This window comes from Linepithema humile, chromosome 1 (assembly GCF_040581485.1).
Source record: "Linepithema humile isolate Giens D197 chromosome 1, Lhum_UNIL_v1.0, whole genome shotgun sequence".
In the NCBI taxonomy this organism is placed as follows: Eukaryota; Metazoa; Arthropoda; class Insecta; order Hymenoptera; family Formicidae; genus Linepithema; species Linepithema humile.
The window spans coordinates 8,059,253-8,084,730 of record NC_090128.1 but is presented as its reverse complement, the minus strand read 5'-3'; the positions used below and the strand labels follow the sequence as shown (position 1 = coordinate 8,084,730).

The following is a 25,478-nucleotide window of genomic DNA, read 5'->3' as shown; positions in this document are numbered from 1 at the left end:
TTTTATAATTGTCACTGCTGCCGAATGTAGCGATATATTTCAATTTTGTCAGTGTTTTACGACAGACAGCGCAATACATCTTTACGATTTTATAAAATATATTAAAATATACAAAATAAATTTGTTTATAGCTTTGCTGTTCAACTGCATCTACAATTTTTTTTCGTTTTTATTTCGACAATATGTTTGTAAAAATAAAATGAATAAATTACGTTTAGTTTGGCAGTTTAGTTGGACAAACATTCATATGTTTTAATAACAGTTTTATATTATTTAAATACTTCTATAAATAGCACCGCATACCGTATCACGTATACATTTGAGTTTCGTGACTTTTCGATCATTCTGTATCCACATTTCACGTACGTGTATTCATGTGGTGTTTGCGAGCAAAGGGCACCGAGGGTGCTGATATTCCCACAGTTATCAAGGCGGCCAGGTTATCGGCGTTCCGAAGGCTATCTGTTCGACTTGCAGCGTGATTAAATTTACCATTTTCCAAGATGTACGAACAACGACAATATGATAATAAATAATCTATCAATTGTTAATAACAAATTTATGCTATAACTTTCATAACTAATTGTATCGTATACTATTCTATATAATTAAAATGTTATAATATTTTTTATTAGCTAATAATTTACAAATACTTAAATAAAATTGAATATATTTTTTTTCCAAACAAATCAATGTTAATCAATGTTATAGTGAAATTGATTGTTCAATATACGTGAAGAATTAGTTTGAAATTTTTTCCTCACCTTATCGAAAATCGATGATCTTATTGAAGCATTTTACGCGCTTATTGAATTTTTCGCTTCATAAGAAAATGCAAACATTATACGCAATTTCTAATTTCGCGCTGAAACTTGCCGAATTGAAGAGAACGAAAAAGCTTATAAGAGTTGATCGCTCGGGAAGGATTAATATAGTCAAGGGAAATGCGGAGGCGCCGCAGCGGGCAGCTGCGCGAGAAATAAAAGAATGCGAGCAGATTTCATCGAGGCTGCGGTAAGCTGCGGCGAACTTCCGGTGGTAAAAGGAAAGGTACGTGCAACGTGGCTCGCAAGTATCTTCCCAAGTACTTAGTACAAAGTATCTGAATACTTCGAGCATCTTAAGTGGCGATCGAAAAGTTCCCTGTCGATGGTATCGGAGAGAACTTACAATTTTCGTCGGCGTTCTTATCGCGTTAGCCGCGTTAGCGGTATCAGGATATCGGGGATTACATAATTCCTGATAATAATGAAGAAATAATGTCTTACGTTATTAATTTAATAATTTAATAATTACTTAAAATATTATTTAAAATAATCAGGAATATTATATTATATTTTATTTTCTAACGATTGTTTTTCAAAACAGTACAATCTATGGACATGAAAATTTAAATCACCGTGCGGTCACATTCAGTTTTTTACGCGAGCGACACAAAACGAGAAAATCTACTTTTGAAGTCGCGGATTTGCGTTACAAACTTCACACGCATGTTTGTTTTTTTCCCGAGAGCAATTTAAAAAGTTTTTATCGGACAATGCATTTACCTAACAGTCACGCGATAGATCCTCTCGTGTCCACTCTCTTGTTCGACCTTCGAAAAAATTCCTTCGCAAAGCCGTGGAATGAGCCCTGGATCCTCCTGGAAAAATAAAAATAATCATGTCCAATTAAAGGATTATTACAAATTTAAAAAAGTTAGAATGCTCTAAATTTGATTCAAATAACCGCTATTTATCAATATTTTAGTTCGTTAAGAAACATTATCTAAAGGTGCTAAAGAAAAGTCATAAAACATGGAACAAGTAATTTTATTCGTGAGAAGATTCATTTCGAATATTAATGATGGATTAACTGGGTTCTGCGAGTGAAGTTTTATGCAATAAGCATTCCCATAAAATACAAAATAATTTGAATGCAAAATAGAGAGAGAGAGAGAGAGAGAGAGAGAGAGAGAGAGCTCGATAAAAAGAAAGAACCTGTTCTTTAGAACGTGAGCGGGGCATCGCACAATAAAGCCTATTCGGGCCGGAAACAACGCGCGACGCCTTAACAAGAGGGGTCTTGTCAATTTCGAAATTTGATGCATTATTAACCAGCGCTCGAAGCGTCCTTTTATAATTGAACCCCGACAAACGAGTGCGCTGTATGGCCGCAACACGTGCTGCGCTTTTAAAAGTCTGCTCGTCCCATCCTCGTCTCTCGCCGCCGCACGGTGCGTCCCCACGCGCATCCGGACACATCCCCGGACCGCACGCGAATACGCCGGCGGAGGCCGACGGGCAATTTAATTAAGCGCCATTCCGCAAAAACAGTTTCAATTTACTGTTTGAAATTTTCGGGACGAGAAACGGAACGTCGATTCGATCCTACAACGAGGATGCCACGCTCTCTCTCTCTCCCTCTCCCTCTCCCTCTCCCTCTCTCTCTCTCTCTCTCTCTCTCTCTCTCTCTCCCTCTCTCTCTCTCTCTCTCTCTCTCTCTCTCTCTCTCTCTCTCTCTTGTCGGCCAATTAGAGTCGACGATGCGATATGATAATTTCGCGAATGGGATTGGTTGCGGGAGGAGGGTGAAGGAGGCGGAGGAGGAGGAGGAGGACCGATAATCAGGTCGATGCTGTTTGGACTCTAAATATGCATCGGCCGGTTTATGCAGAATGCAAAACATCTAGTTTCGCGAGGCTATTGTATGAGAGTGCTAGAGCTGATGAAAGCCAAATATTTCCTGGGAAATTCATCTCGCCAATTTTACTTGATTTGTCGATACGATAATAAGTAATTCATATCCTACAAGCCAATGGTAAATAATACAAACGACAAACCAACGCAAGTGCATGTACAATCGAATTCAATTATAATTATTTATTGGAAAGGATGTGGGATCAGTTGTTAGGTAATATATGTATATTCCTCCAAAATATATTTAATACAAATTGTAGGTATGATACGAATTTATATTTGCAAAATTTATTAAATTATTGATGTTTATTGTTAATTATTAGATAATCGTGAAAATGGGAAAAGAGATTGAATTCCATAAAATACTGTTTTAAACACATGTTAACTTTTCAATTTTTTGAAAAACTCGCGATTGACACTTTCCTTTATACAGCGGCTTTATGTAGTGTACAATTGTAATGCACAATTTGTGTACACCAGCTTGCAACAGATATATCATGGTGATTTAATAAAATCAAATTTGTCGACGATATTGCGGGAATGAACAGCTTGTTAATTACACAGACATTTGCTTATAATGAGCCAACAGTGTTTTATCATCGATTTTTCCAGCATGCCAGACACGGTCTCGTTATAAACGTGGCAATATTGTTCCTCAGATTTGCAGATTGCAAAATCCATGTATGTACGAGTGAGTTGCAAATTATCGCCGACGGGGACAGAGATTTTTTCTGTACACATAAAGGGACGGGAAGATTAATTATCTGGCATGATGTTCGCGCGCGAAGAAACGCGTTAAAAAGTTGATAAGATTTTTCCACGAAATTAATTAACGCACCGGCCCATTGGATTCGCGAGCGGAAACTTTTGGATCGTACATATTTTGCACGGATATTTTCGTGGATATTGCGAAAACGTCAACGGGTGCAACGCTGATGACAACAAAACGCTGCCCGGCTGGAATAAAAGCAAATAGATTGCGCCCACTGCCGCATTGTGCGCGGGAAATAAAAAAAAAAAAAAAAAAAAAAAAAAAAAAAGAGAATAACGTTTCGTGATGTATTAATGAAACGCGAGATAAATCAAAATAATTCGGCTCGTGCGTGTGCGCTACGCGATTTGCTTTTGAAAATAATACCGCTGGCGTATACTGACGAAACGGGACACGGGGTCGGCGATGCATGGAAGAGGTCTATTATGCCTCGCAAAAATGGAAATAAAGTGCCAATCAGATTTATTACGAGATAAATCGAAACAATTTGCACATTGCACGTTGACCCGTAAACACATCATCACTGGTTTATTCAGATGGTAAAAGAGTTCTGCAAAGCTGCCGTGCAAAAATAACGTTGATAAAATAGACATAAAATGCGAAATATATTTTAACGGGTAGTGAAGGCGTGCTCGAAATCGCAAATGCGTTTTTCTCTATATAGGATGTTGTCGAACAAAAAATTTCAATACAAGATTCTTAAATAGGTTTTAAATCAATAGAAAATATTTTTAATAATATAGACATTTTTTCTTCTTTTTTTTTTAAATATTGATTCAATGTTATATTTATAGTATACTTGTGTATGTTTCAATAATCAAATGTTTTGATCCATTATTTATTTAGAACCGACATCAAAACAAAGATTTATATTATGAATATATCGATAAAATATGTAACATAATACTTCATAATAACCCATAATATGCTTATAAATTATTATTTAATACACATATTTGTGCGTTTCGTGACGTGTCGCATTATAAAGTCAAAATAAGCTAAACGCTCAATTATTCATGTGTTCGATTATTGAGGATCCGCGTCAAGTAAATTATAATTAAACGCGTTTGAAATTTCACAATTAACAAAAATATTTAAAATTATCTTAATACGTGAGCCTTGAATATATTTTGCATTGTGTCTGTTAATGCAAACTAAAATGCCAAAATTAAATATGCGGTTGATCGTTTATTAAATTCCAACGATATAATTCGAACGATCCAGTTGAAAATTATAATAAAACAACAACGTGATTATACCTTCGTGCCCATCATGGTGTAGGTTTTGCCCGATGCGCTCTGTCCGTAAGCCACCAAACAAGAGTTATATCCAGCAAACAGGGCGTCCAGGATCGACTGACCGAGTGTCTCGTAGATCGTCGCTTGAGTGGCGTAATTCTTCGCTTTTGGATCCGACGAGTCGAAACAATAATCGAAACCATATCTACGAGTCCTCTCACGACTGTCCCCGGCCTTGCTCGATGATATCTTCAAATTTGTTAGTGAAATCTCGTTCGGTTCCGCGCAGACCACCACTTCCGATCCCGTCAAATTTAATTCCCTGCATAAAAAATGGATGCAATTACTTATATTAATAGATGAAGAATTTAGGAATCTATATATACATATAAAAGTCAAAAAATTCAGAAATTGTTATTATTAATTTTTTCTTTTTGTCTTTTTTTTAAGTGTGTGACACTTGCTCTAAATTTCCACACTACCCAAAATTGGATGCATAATTAAGGATAATTATATTATAAGCAGTCAACAGAGATTATTGCCGGAAGAAATCATCGTCTTGATTACAGTCTTTACATTTTTGAGCACGTATTATACGAGTTTATTAATCCTCCAAAATTAAAGAATATAAAAATTTGAGAATCTCAGAATCCGACAATTCGAAAAATTTAAGAATTTAAAGATTCCAAAACCTTAAGAATCTAAAAAACTCAAGATTCTTTATTTTTGCTTAAAGAATGTAGAGTATTCAAATAGTTCGAAAAGCGTTACGTTTCGGAGCTACAAAACATTATTAAAACTTATTCTGTCATAAAGATTTCGCAGAATCGACCGATCAAATGAGGAATAATGGGTGAAATCGTGGCAAATATTTGCGAGAGGGTCAATGAACGCGCGCGGGCACTGCAAACAGCTTCGCCAACATTTTCGAAGCCAGCATCATTTTTCCTCCTTTCTCGTCAGCACGTGTTACGCTCCCGCCGTTCTTTTTTATTTCATTCTTTTTTTTGCCAAGCACATTTTTTCATGCTTCGTGGATCGGAATCGATTCATCGAAAAGCGGTGGCGGCAGCGGCGACGATGCATACACCGTGCGTCGCGTTCACACGGGGGTGTGCACCTCCCGTGTTATTTTATAGAGGGCTTTGCCCGATTTCCTCAAAGCGCTTCCGACTGCTTTGTAAAAATTATCCCCTTTAAGCTTTAATATTTTGTTAATTTTAGAATTGCGGCATTAAATGTTTTGTGCACGACAAGTATTTTTATCTTTATATTTGATAAAATTCACGTATCACGCGAATTAAATGTTAATGTGCGATCAAAAAATAGATAAATTCGAGAAATTAAGTTTTCGTGTAATGATCTAATAACATTATTATTTCTACTTTATCTTTAATAATTAAAAGTAAATTACATTATTAAAATATCTTTTATGCATCTTGTATACTGCACATAAATGATATGAAATTAATATGGTTCAAAAATGGATTAATCTAACAATGTAAAAATTCTCTCTCTCTCTCTCTCTCTCTCTCTCTCTCTCTCTCAACAATTAAAAAAAATTAAAGATCGCACAGATAAAAGATTCATAAGATTCAAAGGTCCAAAAGTTCAAGATGTCTTTCGATCCAAAAACATGCAACAAGTCCTGGGGAAATCACGTTACATCGTGAATTACGGATGATCGTGTTTTCGGGTCAGTCGGTGTCGCGTGGCGCTCTATTTTGCGTGCCGCGACAGATAGCAGCATGATTATATACGCGATATATCCTCGTGGCGTACGCGGGTGCCAGAGGAGAGCAATGCAGTACTTTAACCCCAACTTTTGCGTGATACTGTCGGCCCTGTTAGACTCACCCTCGTCCTAATCGAACGAATTCGGTACGATTTCGTGCCGCGATTCGCGTTTTAACCGCAAACAAAGTTCTCGCTAATATGTTGTGCAGGCAAGAGACAATCCGACCGTGTATTTTCAAAAGAATCTAATCTAACAAAAAACAAAGATAATTTCAGAATATGTAATAGTAAAAACTTACATAAATGAAAAATTATGTGAGGGATGAAAAATTTATGATATTAATAATTATGATTTATATAATGTCTCATTTTTATTTTGTTGTACGTTTAATGTTGAAACAGTGTGATATTAACTTGAGAAGGTACGACTGCATTTCACGTTTAATTGCGTCAAAATTATTCAAATTTTTCACTTTTAATGCGTACAGTATGAAAATACATAAAATAATTGCCATTGTAAAGTAATTTTGTAAAATTAATAATGAAGTAATTGCGAAGTCAACACTTTTTAAAGTACATGCAACAGATGTTGTATGGCATTTATGATATTATGATACAAACAAGAACGCGGTTGTTAGTTCATCTCCGCTCTGTTTATTTATCTTCGCGCTTTAATCCCTCGAGAGAAGAAGCTTGCGAGAGACGGAGTTGTTGACAGGTTATATGATAATGGACGTGGAAAGTATTATTCTTACTAAGCCTCGATTGATAAGATGATTTTTCTCTCTTCGGGCAGCTCATCTTTTGTCACAATTGATCCATAATTTTGCATATTTAAATTTTACACTTTTGTATATTCCTAAATTTTTGGATAAAATTATTAAATTGCTAAATAAAACGTTGAATTAAAACGTTCTTGAATTATGTTAGAGAAAAAACAAATACATAACGTCATCATAATTTTTTATGTCAAAGATAAAGAGCGCAATATTGATAACATGCTGTTCTTGCAGAAAAGGCAAACCACTGTCTCGTTATATGCTTAATGGATTTATGATTTATGAGCACTTTTGGGAGTTGCGCCATCCCATTTCGCGCCGCATTGGCCGATGGATGTAATAAAAGAGACGCGCGTATCCTCAATTCTCTGGCGCCGTAGCGCACGAAAATAACAATGCCGACGCGTTAAGGCGATACACGCCGCGTACCTGTCAAGCGGAGGCAACTATAAACGGAACGGATGCGCCGCCAGCTGTCAACGTAAGGTCGCCTTGCGTTTTGTCACAAAGCCATGATGCTGCTGTCGATCCCCCATGCGACCAAACCCCACGCTAAGTCAATGAGAGTATTTTCGGTGCGGACCCCGCGTTCGGTATCATTAAGCTTATGCGCAGTCGAAAGCAATAACGATGCCTCTCTTTGTTTGCCATGAAAATTAAAGCGTTTCGTGCAATGAAGCGAATGCGTAAACGCGTTATATTTAAAGCAGATTTTGTAGACTATAATCTCTTTTTCTTGCACTAAAAAATTTTAAAATTCATAAATCTTCCCTTAATTATGCATAAAGCTAAAGTGATCAGGACAGACAGATGAATATAGGACTTAAATATCTTGTCATCCAAGAATATAAAAATTTAATAATCTTACAATAGAATTTAGGGAATTAAAAATTCAAGACGCTACGAATCTAGAGATCTGTATGTTTATTAAATTTCAATGAATGTCTTCAAAAATCTGTTAACTAAGAATTAAAAATCTATCTATTGATTCAAACGTACACGTGGTGCGAATGTAAGCTTTACATATTTAAATAAATAAAGCTCAAGCGAAATCCGAACACTCCTCACATGGCCATGTGCAATAGGTTTCGGCGCGAAATCTTCATTCGAAACATTCATTTCCTGCTGCAAACGAATTCCGTGAGACCCCATTCTGTACCTTTAAATACTCGCGGCTAAGACCTAAATACCGGTTATGCCTGATTCATACGATCGTGCGAAGGAGCAGAAATCTAGAAAATCCATAAGTAACTTTTCCGAAAACTGAACTTGGTTAAAATTGTTATTTACATTTTTCGTACTTGGCATACTTTGGAAAATAATTTTATTTGCTCGAAATATGAAAGCCGGAGGTATGTTACTGAAATATTCAAGAGAAAGAGAGTACTAAACTCTCTCGACACAGCCGAGGCCACGGAGATCCACAATTAAGCACCTCTAAATTATTCGGCTGGCGCAGCGCGACCGGGTGCACCGGCGCAATGAATCACACTTTAATTACGATTTGCAGTGCGAATAAACGCGCAATAACTCGCGACAGAAACCTTCCCAGAAGGTCCTCAAGTTCTCGACGCTCAATTGCTTTCGTTTGCGCTTCCGGTGACTCCACTCCGGTCGCCTTTACCGCCTGCGGACGAGCGCGTGCGGTTGTCTTTTTGCCGCCACTCTAGTAGTCTAAGTATAGAAACGAGTTCATAAGTGTTTGCGCGGAGAAATCGCGCACGAGTGCGTAAATCGAAAATTTGAAGGTGTAAAAATTTCGAGAAAGGACGCAAAGATCTAATCTAATTTAAAAACTTCAGAATTTAAGAATTTAAAGTATTGGATTGTCTAAAGAATTTATTGTTTTTTTAAGATTTTATAATACAAAAATTTAATATTGCAAAATTGCAAAATCTACAACACAAAATACTCAAATGTTTCAAATTGCCATATGAAAGGATGTTTGCAATTCGTGTAGTTTTTCGGATTGATATAAAAGAAATGAGCGTATTTTGTAAACTAAAGATTCATAAACCTTGAACCTCGCTAGAAATAGAAATTAGAGGTACTTGCTGCAAGAAAGTGTTACCGATATTTTTTAGTACCCTTATTGTTTAAAGAGGTTCTCTGCTCTTCTAGTTTACTGTGATGATTCACGCTTGTGATGTTTGAAAATAATAGTCCTAAAATATTTGATAAACCTTGACATATATTAGTATACTTTTAAATCTCAACATTTACATAAAAAAGAATAGAAAATGTAATCCTTAATAATAAATGTGATTCTTTTTACACTTTTAATAAAGCATTTTTTATGTGCCACAAAATACATATCTAGATGTTTCTTTTATTAAAAATAGATATGTTTGCAAAAATGATACAGCAGAGATTAATTTATTTATAGAATTTTTCTGGTGCATCACGATAACTCGCCGCTGAAATATGATTCTGAGAGATTTAAAACTCCATTAAAAAGGAATTGAATTATTACAAGCTTACAGTCTTATTAGCGACACGCATAGCTCAAAATATCTCAAAGCACACCATTGATATGAACATATTTTGCTTTATATTCTTTTATACCTGATTTTCGTAAAATCAATTTTCTATTAAATATCACATAACTATGTTATGTCAAAATGATAATTTTATTAAATTTTGTTGTCATGTGTAACATATAAAAATGTATAATTACAGCTTATGTGACGGCAATTAAAATTTATGTAATAATAATTTATTAGACAATATGAAAACAATGATATTGCAATTATTGTTTTCTGGGAAATTGTATTTGCACTTTTTGTTCAGTGATTAATTTCAATATTTGCGAAAAGATAAATATTTCGTCAAAGCGGGAAGAAACATCGTACTCACCTAGCAGATATCGGTCTCACGCGCACGGCCACTTTGATATTCGCCATGTTAACATGTCGCGAACGACAACGAATGACATCATCCGGCCGCCTTAGTCTCGCTGATGTTCTCCAACGGCATCGTTTGCTAAGGTTGTCGATAAACGTCGATCTGAATGCGATGACGAGACACGCAGAGGCGAATCACCGACGCGAGTCACATCGTCCGGCGGCTCGCTTGACCCGTTCGCCACCGCCACAAATTTAGTAGCTTGAACCGGCGACGAGAGAAATCAAGACGAATGCGTGCACCGGCTGCACCGGGTGCACGTGTTGCACTGCCGCGATGAAAATACCCTCGAGTCGCTCCCGAGACCATCCCGTTCGTGGTTTTACCCCACCAGGAGTGAGCGAGTAAGTTGGTGAGCGAGTGCCTCGACTGAACTCATCGTGCCATTTCGCCCGGACGTTACCCGACTCCTTTGCCCCCGACGACACCAGCCCGGAAAAAAGAGCACCGCGAGCCGGTGAATTATGTGTACAAGGCGTTCCATAAGATGCCAGACAACGGCGGTTCCATAATTAGGGCTTAGAGGGAGAGTTTTTCGTGTTGCTCGCGCTGTCAGAGTTTGTTGTTGTCGAAGGGATTTAAGATCCCTGAAGAGATTTAAAGATCCGTGAGCGCGAGATATATGAATGCTAGCTGGAGCTAAGTGCAAGGACGTCGTGATCTATGAACTCAAGAGTTTAAGAATTCGTGCGTCTAAAAATATAAGGATTTTACGACCTTTGAAACTACGAGTTCAAGAGGTAATAAAGATTTAAGAACCTACTAGTTGAAAAAGTTAAAAAAAGTGACAGAATTTTAAGCATTCTCAAGAATTTAAAGATCGCAGAACCGAAAAATCGAAATTTTTAGAAATATTAGAAAAATTTTTAATATCTCAGTGATCTAACAGAGGATCTAATTTCGATACGTATTCTCGACATCGTTTGAATCTGTCGCGAACTAAATCGCAACTTACGAATTATCCTGCAATTTAACGAACCGACCTCGCAGTGGAACGGGCAAGAACAAATTGTCGCTGTTGCGGCGCCGTCGATTACGCCGTATTGTACAACGAGAGCATAATAGCCGGCGTGTCTCGGTGTTTAGCGGAGTTTACTGGGTTAGTATGTTGCGCGAGGGTGGCGCGCGCGGCTTAACAGTGTCTATCGACGGGAAATTAATCAGAAGGCAATTTGTGCTGCGTTCGCTCGAGAGAGAGGAACATCTCTCACATTTAACAGAGAATACGGACAGCCGGCAGAGAAGCTTTTTTCGGGTTATCGCAGTCCCCCCTTTTCATATGCCTCTTCCATTTCGCCGTGTATCGCAGTGTGTAGCTCTCATCCTGGTCCCCTTGAGGCGCTTCATCCGTCTTTTATGCGTTCTTAAAAGTGCGCCGCGACTTTCAGACCAGGGCCCTCTTTGATCCCCGCATGATATTTTCGGTCTAACGGATCGACTAGCGTATTCCGTGTGTGAGATAGAATCCCGCACCGCGATTGCCAGCACCGCTGATCTTTTACTCTTCGTTCATAGTCATCAGAATTATCATGTAGCAGAAAGATATGTTGAGCACCTGCAAACAACGCGTCCATTTATCGCAACGTATTTCGTTTCAAAATTGTAGATTTATGAAATCATCCCTTTCGTATTCAACAGCTTGTCGTAAATAAATACATTCTTTTTTCACTTTTTTATTTTAATCTTTAGAAAACCGACGCGCTGTAAATTATTGGACATTGAATAAATTTTTAGCAAATGTATAATATTTTTTGTGAAATTTTGTTTATGATTATTTGTGGATGATGGTTTATTTAGATTTTGATAATATAATTCGTTTAAAATTAAATATATTTAACATTTGATATAATAATAAAATCACTCACTTAAGAAAGGTTTCCGAAAGACATATTGTAGAATTTCGCGGCGGTTGATCCTGGCATCGACCGTATCATGACAATCTGTAGACTTCGACCGAAACTGCCACTGCCAATCCAATTCTATGATAAGCCGATTCGCCCACGGTGTCGCACTGCTCGTTGCAAGCGTTGGCCGTAAATTAATTACAGGCGATTGTAAGATCAGTGAACTGTATACTAACGAAGATACATGCGATAGGTAATCGGCCGATGCAATTACTGTGCATTGAGTCTTTTGCTGCTTATTAAAACTCTTGCACTTGATAAATATTGGCATCGTTAAATCGAAAAAAGAATTATGGCAATTTTAAGTGGAAACTCATATAACAACATAAACGCAATTAATTATTGGACAATAAAATAATCCAGTACTTTGTGAGCAAATAATCAGCACTTGCAAATTAATTGAGTAATGTTTGATTATAGAGTATATACTCGTATATAGAGTAATATTCGTCTATTAATCTGTTTCCACTGAAACTAAACATGAAAAGCTCGAGGATGGCAGAGTTCAAAACGATCGAGTACTTTATCTTCCATTATTTAGAGCAACATTTGATAGTAATGTTACTTTGGGTCCATTAATAAGCATTTTTTAGCAAACGCACCGAAGTGATTTGATATCCCGCGTAGCAAACCAAACCGATGCTAATAATAAACTGCCCAGACAACACGCGTGAAAAAATGCCCTTTTTGACGTCTTTCAGATGTCTCTAAGACATGCATGTTGTCTGGGTGTCCTACGACATTAATGAAATTGTCTGAAATAAGGAAAGTTATTGCAAACATGTTGCGACTTTTTTAAGAGAAACAAATAATAAATATTGCAGATAAATTGATACATTTGCGAATGTAAAATTTTACATAAGTTCTTCATTTAAAGCATACCTAGCTGATATCTTGCCAGACAATTTTATCCTCTAAATATTTAAAAAATTACATCTTATCAAACTTTGATAAATTATCCGCATTTTAACAGTGAATCCGAAAATATTATCTGTAATTGAAATGTAATATCGACACACACGTGATAACATTTTGATGACATTTAATACAGTCGACCATGATTTTATTGGCGTCGAGATTATTACTACTGATCGTCTCCTTCGCAACACGGCGAATTTTGCCGACCGTATGTTATCGCGACGAGATTGAAGCTGGTAGCGCCGGTTATTGCGCCATCCACGAAGCAGCCGGCTATTATATTGAAAACGTAGATACACTCGTAGACGGGCGAGACGGTCTGATTGATGAAGAAATGACCCCGAAAAAGGGAAGAATCTTCTCAGCTCTCAGAAAATATATCTAGTCGAGCATTATTAATTCCTTGAAACCAGTTAGATCAATTAAATGACCGATCGTTAATTAAATATTTTTTGTTGTTTACACATATAGAGTTACTTACTTTGCAAAGAATCGAAGAATTGAAAGCTGAGATAATTGGATCACGATTGTTAGTTTGTTATTATTACTCATTGTCAGTATTGATTATTATTGGTTGCGCCGTGCATTCCTTTTCAATTCTAATTAATTTTCCATGATTGTTAATAATTTATTGACAATTTAATTACTCGCGCATCGGAGAAATAAATAAGTCGAGGGATTAACGTCTATGTATCGTATACGTGCGTGTGCAGGTGTTTTCGAAAGGCTCGTAAAGCGAAACGGCCATTGGAAAACAATTTCCCGTGTAAGGGCACTATCGCAACATTTACGAAGCAGTAATAAACAATTGTGGTAGCGCACTAAAAAAAGTAAAAGAAAAAAAATAGAAAAAGTAGAATTCGGAAAAACTACAAATGTCAGCGTTAATCATCACGCAGTTTGCGTTGCCGTATCGCACGTTTTGCATATCGCGTGTTTCGTCAATTTATCGTTATTCTTTGAAACACAGGATAGACATCTGTAGAAAAGTTTCTTTTCGTTTGAGAACATTTATTTCGTTGAACGTCGCTTGTAATTAAAAGTTATCATTAAACATTATTTTGTCAAGAAAATATGCAGTTACATTTGAACAAACTTGCAGTTAATTATTCTACAGGTACAATTTAGCAAGAGATTTAATTAAAAAGTTGCATAGATAGAAATTCAAAGTACAAAGTAGAGCAATAAACTGTAGCTTTGACAGAACTAAAGTTTTATCATGAAAAGAAGAAAATGATCTAATGTCACTTTACACTAAAAATCAAAGTAAAGTTTTTAATATTATAATACTATAAAGTTATAAATTACGAACGTTACGAATAAAAAATTTATCTCTAAGCTTTATGTTAAAAACATTAGGAAAATATTTGACACAAAGAATTAAAAATTTATAAACAGATTTCCGATCAAATTTTTTTCACAGAAAATTATTATACATTTAAATTTTGTTACACTACGTATTTTTTTAGTTTATTTATGTTTTATTTATAGCAAAAAGTATCGAATAAATTACGCATAATTTTTTACACATACCTCAAAAATTGGTGTGCATGAGAAAGTTATGAAATATTTTATGAGGCGGAACGTAAAAAGACACTTCTTCTTCAAAATAATCTTGTCCTTATAAGATGACCAAACCCAGTCTTCTTTCATGATTTCAATCACATACAGTACATCCTTTCGATGAAGCGTATAGACGACGAGGCGTATTATGGTGAGATAAAAGGCGAAGCAGATTAAAGTGCATTCCATCATTTCATTCAAATCGTCAAGATTATAAATTACGTCGGCCGTCGCAGTCACGTCAAAACAAGTTATACGTTATATATAACACGTTAGATTATTCAAGTTGGATTTTATAGAGCGATCGTGTAAAAGTCACGTGAAATAATTATTTATTTATGAAAAAGTTTTACGAGAAGTGTTTGATAATGATATTTGATCAATGCAGTATATTTGATAATTGATACAGTTTCGTTAAAATTAATTTTGTGTAAAGTATGTTTTGTTTCTGTATTTCGAAATGTTATTCACAATTTATTTACTAAAATATTAATTTTACATATCATAAAAAACAACCAAGGTAAATGATGACAAATCCTGAACAGCACTGCGCTGATGGCCTTCTACAAAAACCAAATACAGATCAATTTGGCGACTATCATAATAGGTTGGATTAAGCTGTCGTATTTTTCACTATCGCACACTTGATACTCCATTCTTTTCTTTTCACTAGCTCACTATCAGTTGAATTCCTCGATGCTACCGCGACTCGTGACGTTCCACGACTGCGGAAAAGCCGGAAGTCCATCATTCGCGGTCTCTCACCGGTGAAAAGTTGACGTGCCAATCTCGAAAGTGCCAATCTTTTCTTCTCTGGCATTCTCGACATTCAATCGTGCGAACGACGAGATAACGACCGGATATCGCTCTCGTAGGTGGCATAATGCCCGAAGTTCAGAACTCTCGCTAACGGACGGTGCAAACTTCTCCATGAGTGCATAGACGTCAACTTATTTTTTTTCCAGTGTAAAAAGAAGTGCATTGCTATATATCCTCTTCTTTTTTATATAATTTTTAGAATTTCTACATAAAAATTATGTATAATATTTTAGTCGAACAATATTTTTGCATTTGTTTTCAATATTTTAATGAAGCGATGGATTGATACTTTTTTGATAAAAACTTTGGGCTGGTTGGATCATTTCAGATTCTGCGCCAATGACACAAGGGTAGTATGTAGTTACGAATATTCTATGTAATCATGACGAGCGTGTAGAAAGTAGGAAAGTAATAGGCGGGTCTATCTTTTATCTCGCTAAGTGATTTTCGACTTTATTACAGGGAGATTTTGCGCTAAGAATATTTGCGTCAATGAACGTTCCGCATTTTATGTCAAAGTAATGAATATACATAATAAATGTGTAGAAAAAAAGACACTGTGCGTGTGCACACAAGACTTTTTGACAGACATAAGTATTGTATATCCTATCTTAAGAAAAGCACGTAAGATTTTTATTGTTGCCTTTTTTCCGCACTGATTGATTATTTTGATGCGCGTTGTGCGTTTAAGCGGTGCTATCGAGCGGCGAAAGTTGCACAGTTCATACCTTGAGAAGGTTAGTAGTTAAATTACATTTAAAAGAGAAACTAAACGACGTAGATTTTTTTGCTTAAACATTAATTTTTATATATAATTTATATAACTTGCAATTAGTACAGGTATTGTTTTGTGTTTAATAGAAAATATTCAAAGTCTTATATTCAAATCTTGATACATTTCTGAATTCTTTGTTTAAATCTTTTCTGCAGTATGTCAAAGATACAACTTTATTGGCTTAATATAAATGCTCACTCAAAATTTAATCCGATTAATTATTTTCAAATTATTCTATATATTTATGCAATAATCTAATCACAAGTTTAAGTCATTTACACACATTTTTATACGTAAATAATAGAACTTGTGTTAAATAACACGATATATAGTGCTCTTACAAATTGCGATAATCATGGTATAATAATATATATATATATATATATATAATAATATTATATTATAATATTAGTTTTATTAAACATATAAGACATATTAAATATATAATACAAACATATAATACATAATTCTTTGTAATTAAAAAACTAAATAACGAACGTAGTGCGCGTAGTTGTGTGAATAGTTTAATAAAACTACTTATTCTTAGTCTATTTCTCTATCATGAAAGCTATCAGAGAAAAGTATTTAAAATTAAATTTAAAGCATTAAAAACTTATTATTACTGTTTTTATTGTAACAAATAAAAATAGAACAATGTAATACAAATTTAAACAAGGGCATCTTGTAATAAAAAATTGACAAAAAAGTCGACATTTATAATGTTCATCTTCCGAAAATAAATCAGATAAATAAACACATACATGTAATAATTTTTTTATGCAATGATATGTCTTCAGCCAGTCATATCTATTTATTTCTGTGATCAGTATATTAATTGCATTTAACGCAGTAAAAATAATTCGAAAAGATACACATTTTTCATAATGTAGCCATAATAATTTCTTTTATATAGTCATAATTTAAAAGTAGTTTTATTTGATACAAATAGATAACAAAATAATTGTGCATTATTTCTCACAAAATCGTATATTCGTGTAGAAGATACACCGCAACGCGACTCTTTCGGTGAGATGTTATTAGTACACATACTCGCCATGAGATGTCATCGCATGTTTCAATCATTGCTAGATTTGGCAGATGTATCAATATTTACATTAAAATAAAAACTATTTTTTTGTTTTTATACTTTTCGACAGAAAGATTCTCGTATCGTATTCAGTCATACGCGTCCAATCACTTCATACGGACATAATGTCATTAAGAATTATTACTAAACAGCATATATGGAAATATTATATAAAACTTGCGAATTTTAAAGCACAGTGCATGTTTTGTGAAAAAAAATATTTTTATATCAAACCCGCAAACTTTGAAGAACATGTAGCTAGATGCCATAAAAAAATTTGGAAATACGAAAATGAGAGAAAACTAATAAAATGGCAATGGATGTACTTCAAGTATTCAAACAAATCATTTTCACAATGTATTATCTGTGATGCAACTATTCTGTCTACATTTGAATCAGAAGAAAATCACTTGAGTTCACATTCAGAAGAACAACGGCAGAAGCATATATATCGAAGTTGGGTATGGAAATATTGTACAAAAAAAGATGATTTTGCGGTGGAGTGTAATATTTGTCACAACAACTTGTCTCTTCCTATTCATACTAGTCTCGATTATCATATAAAATTGGCACATTTGGACAAATTAAAAAATACGCAAGGACCACGAGACACAGTTAGTTCGTCAGAACGCGTTTCATCACTTCAAACGGACATAACATCACTAAGAATAACAACTAAAGAGCATATATGGAAATATTATATAAAACTGGCGAATTTTAAAGCACAGTGCATGTTTTGTGAAAAAAAATATTTTTATATCAAACCCGCAAACTTTGAAGAACATGTAGCTAGACGCCATAAAGAAATTTGGAAATACGAAAATGAGAGAAAACGAATAAAATGGCAATGGATGTACTTCAAGTATTCAAACAAATCATTTTCACAATGTATTATCTGTGATGCAACTATTCTGACTATATTTGAATCTGAAGAAAATCACTTGAGTTCACATTCTGAAGAACAACGAAAGAAACAAATATATCAAAAATGGGTATGGAAATATTGTACAAAAAAAGATGATTTTGCGGTAAAATGTAATATTTGTCACAGCAACTTATCTCTTTTTATAAATTCTTATCTCAATTATCATATAAAATTGGCACATTTGGACAAATTAAAAAATACGCAAGGACCACGAGACACAGTTAGTTCGTCAGAACGCGTTTCATCACTTCAAACGGACATAACATCACTAAGAAAAATAACTAAAGAGCATATATGGGAATATTATATAAAACTGGCGGATTTTGAAGCACAGTGCATGTTTTGTGAAAAAAAATATTTTTATATAAACCACGCAAACTTTGAAATACATGTAGCTAGATGCCATAAAAAAATTTGGAAATACGAAGATGAGAGAAAACGAATAAAATGGCAATGGATGTACTTCAAGTATTCAAACAAATCATTTTCACAATGTATTATCTGTGATGCAACTATTCTGTCTAAATATAAATCTGAAAAAAATCACTTGAATTCACATTCTGAAGAACAACGGAAGAATCATATATATCGAAGTTGGGTATGGAAATATTGTTCAAAAAAAGATGATTTTGCGGTGGAATGTAATATTTGTCACATCAACTCATCTGTTTCTATTCATTCTCGTCTCAGTTATCATATAAAATTGACACATTCGGACCAATTGAAAAATACGCAAGAAACACATAACACAGTTGATTCGTTAGAACGCGTTACATCAATTCAAACGGACACTATATCTATGTCACTAAAAGGTTGTTATGTTTTGTTAACTAGATATCCACCTTATAATCTTTACATATAAAAAATGCATAAAAAAAAATTTATTATTTCCTAAAAAAATACCAAAGTTTACACGAATCATCAAGAAGTTTACATATTTTCATTCATTGGCGTGAAATGCATTATTTGTGATAAAAACATATTATTTTTATCGAAAAGTTTGAAAGATCACTAACGCTCACATTCTAAGGAACAGTTAAAACAACATACATTTCAAGGTTGGCTATATGGAAGTACATACCAAAATTCATGATGTTAGAAGTACAGAATTCACGTCAATGACCATATTAAAGATAAACACCATTTGTCAAATTAATTAGATGAACATTATTTGGCAAGCTGAATAAAAAAAATGGCAGTAAGTATTATTGATATTATTGTTAGTATTACTGTGTATAATTAAATTCTTTATTCTTTTCAAATCGCGTTTAATGTTTAAAAAATATACAATACAATGGTCACAGCAAAATCAGGTAATTTTTTTTTTTACGTAAATATTATACTTGTTTATATAGATTTATCCACGCCTAGAAATTTAAATGATGGATGAACAATGCAAATGATGGTAAAGACATCCAAATAGCTTCATACTCATCAATAATGTTAGTCTCGATTTCGACGACTTTAATTTATTAAAAGATATATGTAAGAAAAGTGGCGTATATAGCTCTGACGTATAATTATTTGTTTTATGTTTTCAAAATTATAAATATGATTACAAATCTATGTTTTATAAATAACAAAATAACATTTTTTTAAATTATTAATTATAATTATAAATTTTATTATATACTATATTTTAATTTTGCAAACTATATTCTCAATTTTATTTACTGAAACGATTGAATGAAACAATCATCGACTTTTCTGTAAAAAGAAATATGCCAACAATATATATCATAATTTAATTTTACATATTTATTCTTTTATATAATTTTTGTACTGTATATAATGTAAATTTATTATTATAACTTCCGTAAAAAAATTTTTTGGTAAAAGTCTATAAACATTTTTCTGTAAAAGTCTCCGATTATAATACATTAATTGTCGGTGAAGTATATTTTAAATTTTTAAATTGTATTTATTCGAGAAATGTTTATGCGATACTTGTATGATGCATTTATTATAATACAATTAAATTCATCATAAAGAATGTGTTATTTTATTACTCAAAGGTAGAATATTGTAGTACTTGTTTGTTCTTGCGTCAATCACATGGCATTCTGTTCCATTTTGTAATATTATACTTATGAAATGTACGAGATTCTTATCATAGTTAAAAAAATAATTACAATATTTGTAACATTTATATATAATTATTAATTTTTTGCCCACGTATTTTATTTAACGTACGTAATTTAATTTTTATAATTATTTCAAATAGTTTTAAAGTAAAAAAATTTTTTATCGTTAACTGTATAACCGTTTTATTAAATTTTACACATGATTTATACGGCTTGCGGTTAATGCATGTATTTTTGACGTTTTATAGAAAATATTCAAAGTCTTTAAATCTTGATACATTTCCGAATTCTTTGTTTAAATTTTTTCTGAAGTATGTCAAAGATACAACTCTTATTGACTTAATATAAAAAATCTTCACTCGAAATTTAATCCGATTATTCATTTTTTAATTATTCTATACTATACATTTATGCAATAACCTAATCACAAGTTTAAGTAATTTTTACACATTTTTATCCGTAAATAATATGACTTGTGTTAAATAACGCGATATATAGCGCTACAAATTACAATAATAATATATAAATAACGGTGATATTATAATACTAATTTTATTAAATACATAATTATAATATATAATTCTTTGTAACTAAGAAATTAAAAAGCACACGTAGAGCACAAATAGTTGCACGTAGTTAGCGCGTATTTGTGTCCAGTTCAATAAAATTACTTATTGTTAATCTACTTCTCTATCATGAAAGCCATCATGGAATACGAGCATCTAAAATTAAATTTAAAGTATTAAAAACTGTTATTATTACTGTTATTATTATAATAAATAGGAATAAAACAATGTAATACGAAATTTAAACCAATAATTCAGGACATGTTGTAATAAAAAATTGACAAAAAAGTCGACACTCATAATGTTCATATTTTTAAAATAAATCAGATGAATAAACGCATACACGTAATAATTTTTTTATGCAATGATATGTCTTCAGTCAGTCATATCTATTTATTTCTGTAATAAGTATACCATATTAATTGCATTTAACGCAGTATAAATAATTCGAAAAGATACACGTTTTTTATGATGTAGCCATAATAATTTTTTTATATATATATAGAAGATACACCGCAACGACTCTTTCGGTGAGATGTTATTAGTACACATACTCGCCATGAAATGTCATCGCATGTTTCGATCATTGCTAGATTTGGCCGTTGTATCAATATTTACATTAAAATAACAAACTATTTTTTCATTTTTATACTTTTCGACGGAAAGATTCTCGTATCGTATTCAGTCATACGCGTCCAATCACTTCATACGGACATAATGTCATTAAGAATTATTACTAAACAGCATATATGGGAATATTATATAAAACTGGCGAATTTTATAGCACAGTGCATGTTTTGTGAAAAAAAATATTTTTATATAAACCTCGCAAACTTTGAAGAACATGTAGCTAGACGCCATAAAGAAATTTGGAAATACGAAAATGAGAGAAAACTAATAAAATGGCAATGGATGTACTTCAAGTATTCAAACAAATCATTTTCACAATGTATTATCTGTGATGCAACTATTCTGTCTATATTTGAATCTGAAAAAAATCACTTGAGTTCACATTCAGAAGAACAACGGAAGAATCATATATATCGAAGTTGGGTATGGAAATATTGTTCAAAAAAAGATGATTTTGTGGTGGAGTGTAATATTTGTCACAATAATTTATCTCTTTCTATTCATACTAATCTCAATTATCATATAAAATTGACACATTTGGACCAATTGAAAAATACGCAAGAAACCCATAACACAGTTGATTCATTAGAACGCGTTACATCAATTCAAACGGACATTATATCTGTGTCACTAAAAGGTTGTTATGTTTTGTTAACTAGATGTCCACCTTATAATCTTTACATATGAAAAATGCATGAAAAAAAATTTATTGTTTCCTAAAAAAATACCAAAGTTTACACGAATCATCAAGAAGTTTACATATTTTCATTCATTGGCGTGAAATGCATTATTTGTGATAAGAACATATTATTTTTATCGAAAAGTTTGAAAGATTATTAACGCTCTTCTTAACGTATTCTACAAAACTGTTAAAATAACATACATTTCAAAGTTGGCTATATGGGAGTACGTACCAAAAGTCATGATTTTCGAAGTAGAGTGTAATATTTGTCACACAATCACATCTGTTGCTATAAGAACTCATGTCAGTGACCATATTAAAGATGAACATCATTTGGCATGTTAAATAAGCTGAATAAAAGAAATGGCAGTAAGTTTTCTTGATATTATTGTTAATATTAGTATGTATAATTAATTTCTTTATCTTTTTCAAATCGCGTTAATTTATGAAAAATATACAATATAGTGATCACAGCAAAACCAAATAATTTCTTTTTTTACGTAAATATTATAATTGTTTTACATATTTATCCACTTCCAGAATTACACAATGCAAATGATGGTAAAGACATCCAAATAGCATCACAATCAGCAATGATGACAGTCTTGATTTTGACGATTTTAATTTACTAAAAGATATATACAGGGTGTCTGGCAATAATCGCCCCACCGGTCATATACAGGTAGAGGAGGTCAAATCGAGGAGAAAAGTCCTTTACCATTTTTTGATTTTTGTAATAAGTACTAAGTAATTAACGAAAAAAGATTGGTGAATCCGTGCAAGTAAAGCGCGCGCAGCGAGAAGGACATCCCACTGCTATGCGATCACTAGGCGCGCGATGAAGCGTTGAGAGGAGCGCTCTACAAATGACAATGGCAACATACGAGCGGCGCGTAACGCTAGATCCTTGTGTCCTAGTGATCGCGTAGCAGTGGGACGTCCTTCTCACCGCGCGCGCTTTACTCGCGCGGATTCGCCGATCTTTTTTCGTTAATTACTCAGTACTTATTATGAAAATTAAAAAATGGTAAAGGACTTTTCTACTCGATTTGACCTCCTCTACCTGTATATGACCGGTGGGGCAATTATTGCCAGACACCCTGTATAATAAAAGTGGCGTATATAGCTCTGACGTATAATTATTTGGTTTATAAAATTATGAATATGATTACAAATCTATGTTTTATACATAACAAAGTGACATTTCTAAAATTTATTAACTATAATTATAAATTTGATTATGTACTATTCCATACAACACAAAACATCCTATGACGTCTTAGGGGTATCTCAATGTTCTGACGATTACTTCAGGACATTGAAATATCCTTACACTGAAAAATGATTTACTGAAAAAAAATCGATGATAAAATGAACTATAATTGCATGGTAAAAAAATTATAGTTGGAATACTCATTTTTATAGTAAATTCTACTATAATATTAGTTATATAACCCTATTCGCATGGTTCCGAGAAACAATAAAACTTTTTACTATAAATTTTGGTGAAATTATGGTTATTTCGACTATTCTTTTTTTTAGTGTAAAATGTCATACGATGTTTTGTGCTGTGTGGGATGTTTCAATTTTGTAAACTATATTCTTAATTTTATTTACTGAAACGAATTAATGAAATTATCATCGACTTCTCTGTAAAGAGAAAAATACCGACAATTTATATTATAATTTAATTTTTATGCATTTTTACGTATGTTTATTTTTTTATATATTTTTATTATTTTTCGTACTGTGTATAATGTGAATTTATTATTGTAACTTCTGTAAAAGTCTTCGAATGTAATGCATTAATTGTGGGTGAAATATATCAATTTAAATTTTAAATTGCATTTGTTCAAGAAATATTTATGTGATACATGATGCAGTTATCATAATACAATTAAATTCATCGTGAAAAAATGTGTTATTTCATTACTTAAAGGTAGAATATATTGTAGGAATTGTTTGTTCTTGCGTCAACACATGGCATTTTGTATCATTTTGTAATACTATACTTATAAAATGTACGAGATACTTAGCGTATTTATAAAAATAATTACAATATATAACATTTATATATATTTATTAATTTTTTGTTAACGTAATTTAATTTTTATAATTATTTCAAATAGTTTTAGAAGTTAAAAAATTTTAATGTTAATTATATATCTGTTTAAGTTTTACGTATGATTTATATACGGCTTGAGGTTAATGCATGTATTTTTGGTGTCTTATAAAAAATATTCAAAATGTTTTTTTTTGGATCTCGATACATTTCTGAATTCTTTGTTTAAATACTTTCTGACCTCTCTCAAAGATGTAATTCTATTGGTTTAATAAATGCTCGCTCAAAGTGCAGTCCAATTATTTATTTTTATATTTTTCTATAGGTACATTTATGTAAAAACTTAATCACAAGTTTAATTAATTTTTACACATTTTTACACTCAAATGCAGGACTTGTGTTAAATTAGTACACTAAAAAAAATCGATGATAAAATGAACTATAATTGCATGGTAAAAAAATTATAGTCGGAATACTCATTTTTATAGTAAATTCTACTATAATACTAGTTATATAATCCTATTTGCATGGTTCCGAGAAACAATGAAACTTTTTACTATAAATTTTAGTGAAATTATGGTTATTTCAACTATTTTTTTTTCAGTGTAGTACATAGTATAAGCTGTATATAGTGCTATTAATTGCGACAATAATAATGATTTAATAATATATAAATAATGGTGATATTATTTTATTAAAGATATAGTTATAATGTATATGTCTTTGTAAGTAAAAGTATAACGTAAAAGTATAAAGTAAACAGCGCGCGTAGCGCGCGCTAATGTATCTAGTAAAAATAAAATATAAAATAAAATATTATATTTATATACTTATTATTTGCTACAATATATCATAAATGTATATATATAAATGTATATATATATATATATATATGTATATATATATGTATATTGCACGTTAGGTGATGGTCAATAAATGCATATGTATGAGACTGTCCATATTATATTGGAAATTTCTATAGAATGATAAATATGCATTCGCTCAATATGACGGGCTGCTATTGCATACACGTTCACTCGCATAATAACTCCAAAAATAATAAATTCAGGGATAATAATTATGAATTTTTAATTATAGTTATCTATTTTACGCAATCATATTTTATTATAATAATTAATATATAATTTATTGTAAATCTCATTTGACATTAATTTTTAAGTGATCTTTTTTTATACATATTATTCAATATATTTTCCTTTTTGGTTTTTGTAATATTAGAATTTTTTTATTTACATATTGAAATAAAGAGATATGTATATTTTTTAATATTTTTATTTATATATATTGAAATTTTTGCAATGATAATCTTAAGCGACATCTAACCTTTTTTATTT

At 32.5% G+C, this 25,478-nt stretch overlaps 1 protein-coding gene, 1 long non-coding RNA gene and 1 pseudogene across 3 annotated transcripts; 1 reads left to right on the top strand and 2 right to left on the bottom strand.

Annotated features, from left to right (window-relative positions):
- Nucleotides 1-1,324: 1,324 nt before the first annotated feature.
- LOC136999989 (kinesin-like protein KIF16B) lies at nucleotides 1,325-10,393 on the bottom strand. Its single transcript, XM_067355403.1, has 3 exons — nucleotides 10,061-10,393; nucleotides 4,710-5,010; nucleotides 1,325-1,642 (listed from the first exon to the last, which is right to left on the bottom strand). Exons 1-3 carry the CDS (start codon nucleotides 10,105-10,107, stop codon nucleotides 1,544-1,546), a joined length of 447 nt encoding a protein of 148 aa, XP_067211504.1. The 5' UTR covers nucleotides 10,108-10,393; the 3' UTR covers nucleotides 1,325-1,543.
- A 2,509-nt stretch (nucleotides 10,394-12,902) lies between these two features.
- Nucleotides 12,903-14,751, bottom strand: LOC105670719 (uncharacterized; annotated as a pseudogene).
- A 1,726-nt stretch (nucleotides 14,752-16,477) lies between these two features.
- Nucleotides 16,478-24,127, top strand: LOC136999991 (uncharacterized). 2 transcript variants are annotated; one of them, XR_010890310.1, is made up of 3 exons: nucleotides 16,574-19,297; nucleotides 19,455-21,802; nucleotides 22,039-24,127. It is a non-coding gene; the product is annotated as an uncharacterized lncRNA (long non-coding RNA). The 2 variants fall into 2 exon arrangements; XR_010890307.1 differs by having other exon boundaries at nucleotides 16,478-19,297; nucleotides 19,455-24,127.
- The last annotated feature ends 1,351 nt before the right edge of the window (nucleotides 24,128-25,478 follow it).